The sequence below is a fragment of the Maylandia zebra genome, linkage group LG13 (assembly GCF_041146795.1).
Source record: "Maylandia zebra isolate NMK-2024a linkage group LG13, Mzebra_GT3a, whole genome shotgun sequence".
Classification (NCBI taxonomy): Eukaryota; Metazoa; Chordata; class Actinopteri; order Cichliformes; family Cichlidae; genus Maylandia; species Maylandia zebra.
Window position 1 is genome coordinate 21,335,447 of NC_135179.1, and position 3,469 is coordinate 21,338,915.

General features: G+C 43.1%; 1 protein-coding gene across 1 annotated transcript in view; it reads right to left on the bottom strand.

Annotated features, from left to right (window-relative positions):
- wdr27 (WD repeat domain 27) overlaps nt 1-414 on the bottom strand; it is a 46,330-nt gene extending 45,916 nt beyond the window's left edge. Inside the window, exon 1 of the mRNA XM_004556009.3 lies at nt 77-414. Within this exon, the coding sequence (XP_004556066.3) occupies nt 77-223 (147 nt within the window). The 5' untranslated portion in view covers nt 224-414. The remainder of the gene's footprint in view (nt 1-76) is intronic.
- Between the last annotated feature and the right edge of the window lie 3,055 nt (nt 415-3,469).

Sequence of the window (3,469 nt, forward strand, 5' to 3'; positions counted from 1 at the left end):
ATGTATTAAATTGTTCTGACGCTCTGTAGCCAGAGTGCGGACCATGGTGCAGACACGAACAAATTACTTAACAAACCTTCTGCTGTCCGTCCCTTGTGCTGTAAACGAGCACTTCCTTGCCGTGCTGTGGTATGCTAAAATAAGAGTAACAGCATGCGAGCTTCCGGTGTGACAGGAGTCTGTCACAAGTCAAACTGAGCTTTTCAGTCAGCATCTTTGCCATCTGTCACAGGCTAACACCGTGACACGACCCTCCGCCTGCTGTGTTACGATCGTAACGCTAATTATCTCCTGGAAGAAGTACGTGGAGCGTCATTAGTAACTGTGTGTGCGTACTCATACAGTTCCTGTCGTTATTATTAACTGTCCGTGCTCGTCGACACTTTAATCGCTTTAGAAATGTTGATCGTTGCTATGACACCGAACAAATTTCCGCCACGACAGATCGTCTATGTGGCAGCGCTTCACTCAAGTCGTAATACTAATGCTAGGCACGCAAACACGCACTGTTCTCTCACGTGCTTTAATCACGTTTGTTGTTTTAAAAATGTCTTCACGCAACATTTCGATCATCAAAACTGTACGCTTTGCCCAGTTTATGTAGCTTTTGCATCCAACTCCAGAAGTATTTGGAATTAGGGTTAGAGTGGAGCTTCTACAATAAACCATCCGTACTTGTACTTCACCATTTGACCGCAAGATGGTAGTCCCCGTTAGATTGTGTGCTTCTTTCTGTTTAAAAAAATAGAGAGTGATTTGAGTCACAATCTAACATATATTTATACAACAGAGTTACTTAATTAAATTTAAATATGAAAACTTAGGTGGCATTATTGATTACAAGGTTATTTTGAGCTTGTGTTTATATTGTTAATGTTGCTCATCATCATTAAGCTATAAATAATTTTATATTAAATATTTTTATATTATTGTTAGTTGTAGTATTAGTAGTAGTATGCGCAGGATTTTATTTTATTATAAGTTTTTACAAGGATTTCAAGTTGCTGGGGACCCACAGAAAAAATGATTCCATCAGAGAGAGAAAAAAGATGTTCAAGCTAATTGCATAAAAAAATACAATAAAAACACAGTCCGATTACACCTGTAAATAAGCTCGTTACAAATTCAACTTTGCAAAGAAAGCAAGTTAGCCAATGATAAACTGATAAACAGTGACACTATGCTCAGTGGCATATTCAGTCTGCTTAAGTAAGTTCACTTTAAGCATTTTTAAAGCAAAATAAAAGCATACATAATAATAATAATAATAATAATAATAATAATAATAATAATAATATCACTTTTATTAATGCTTTTGTTGGACTTCACATTGCAGCCTTGTGCCTAAAGTGTTCTGTAAAAAGAAAGTTCTTCATGGCGAAGCGAAGAACCAATAGAAGACATCAGAGGACAAGAAGTCTTAAGTGGATTTCGAGTCATCCTGTTTGCTAACAGGATGAATATGTCTGGGGAGCTTGCAGGAGTGCTCACAGACATATTCAATCTGTCCTTGGCCCACGCTGTGGTACCGGCCTGCTTCAAATCCACCTCCATCGTCCCGATACCCAAAAACTCCAACCCATCTTGCCTCAATGATTACCGCCCAGTAGCACTCACCCCCATCATCACTAAGTGCTTAGAGCGACTGGTCCTAGCACACTTCAAATCCTGTCTCCCCCCCACCCTGGACCCCCACCAATTCGCATACCGCCGGAACAGGAGCACAGAGGATGCAGTCTCCATCGCAATGCACTCTGTCCTCTCACACCTGGACAACAACAACACCTACGCCAGAATGCTGTTTATAGACTTCAGTTCAGCATTCAATACAATCCACCCCTCACAACTCATCAGGAAACTAACAGATCTGGGCATCAGCTCCCTCATCTGCAAATGGTTACTGGACTTCCTGACCAACCGCCCCCAACACGTCCGGCTGGATAACCACTGCTCATCTACCATCACAATGAACACCGGTGTACCACAAGGCTGTGTGATGAGCCCTTTCCTCTACTCCCTCTTCACCCACGACTGCAGACCTGCTGATGGTTCCAACACCATCATTAAGTTTGCAGATGACACCACGGTGATTGGCCTCATCAGTGACAACGATGAGGCCGCCTACAGGGAGGAGGTGGATCGTCTGGCTGAGTGGTGCGACAGAAACAACCTGCTGCTTAACACCGAGAAGACCAAGGAGCTCATCGTGGACTACAGGAGGAATGCTGACCCACATCCACCCATCCACATTAAGGGGACGGCTGTGGAGCGTGTGAGCAGCTTCAAGTTCCTGGGAGTCCACATCTCCGAGGATCTCACCTGGACGACCAACTGCTCCAAGCTGGTCAAGAAGGCTCACCAGCGCCTCTTCTTCTTGAGGACTCTGAGGAAGAACCACCTGTCCTCAGACATCCTGGTGAACTTCTATCGCTGCACCATCGAGAGCATCCTGACCAACTGTATAACAGTCTGGTACGGGAACTGCTCTGCCTCGGACCGGAAGGCGTTGCAGAGGGTCGTGAAAACTGCCCAGCGCATCGCCGGAGCACCACTTCCTGCCATAAAAGACATCTACAGGAAGCGGTGTCTGAAAAGGGCTGGGAAAATCATCAAAGACCCCAGTCACCCATCACATGGACTCTTCACCCTCCTGCCCTCTGGGAGGCGCTACAGGAGCCTCCGGACTAAGACCACCAGGTACCGGAACAGCTTCTTCCCCACAGCTGTCAGACTCCTGAACTCTGCCTCCTGACATCTGACCCACGTTAAACTCATGGACTGAACATACACACACCCACAATGGACAACTGTACCCTCAAACACACAATAATAACATGGACTGAACCACCACTCACAACCACTAGCACTTTATATAGCCTCTGTAGAAACTATCTACACCCTCACTTATCTTAACTGCACTACTGTATAGCTCTGTGTAAATAATCATTCTGTACATTCGATAATCTTTAATCCTACAACTGTTTACAACTTGCATAGTTCCCATTTCTGTATAGCTGTATATCTCAGATTCTGTAAAGTTATTTATTTCATATTCTGTATAGTTTTTCATATTTATATCCTGTTCATATCCTGTACATAGCTTGTACTCACTACAGCCTGTACATACTTATAGTTATAGAATATTCACAACATACTTCATACCGTGTACATTATAACATACCATAATAGACCCATTTCTGTAATATACTCACATATCTATATTATTGCTAATATATATTGTAATATATCTATATCACTAAAGCACTTCTGGATGGATGCAAACTGCATTTCGTTGCCCTGTACCTGTGCATGTGCAATGACAATAAAGTTGAATTCTAATTCTAATTCTAATTCTAATTCTAACAGTTTATAAAAATAACTAACGGAAATGGGGGTTGCTGGGAATCGTAGTTCTCCCTTTGAGGTAGCGGATATGACGCATGTGTTGTGCAGCGGGTAGCTGGGTGTC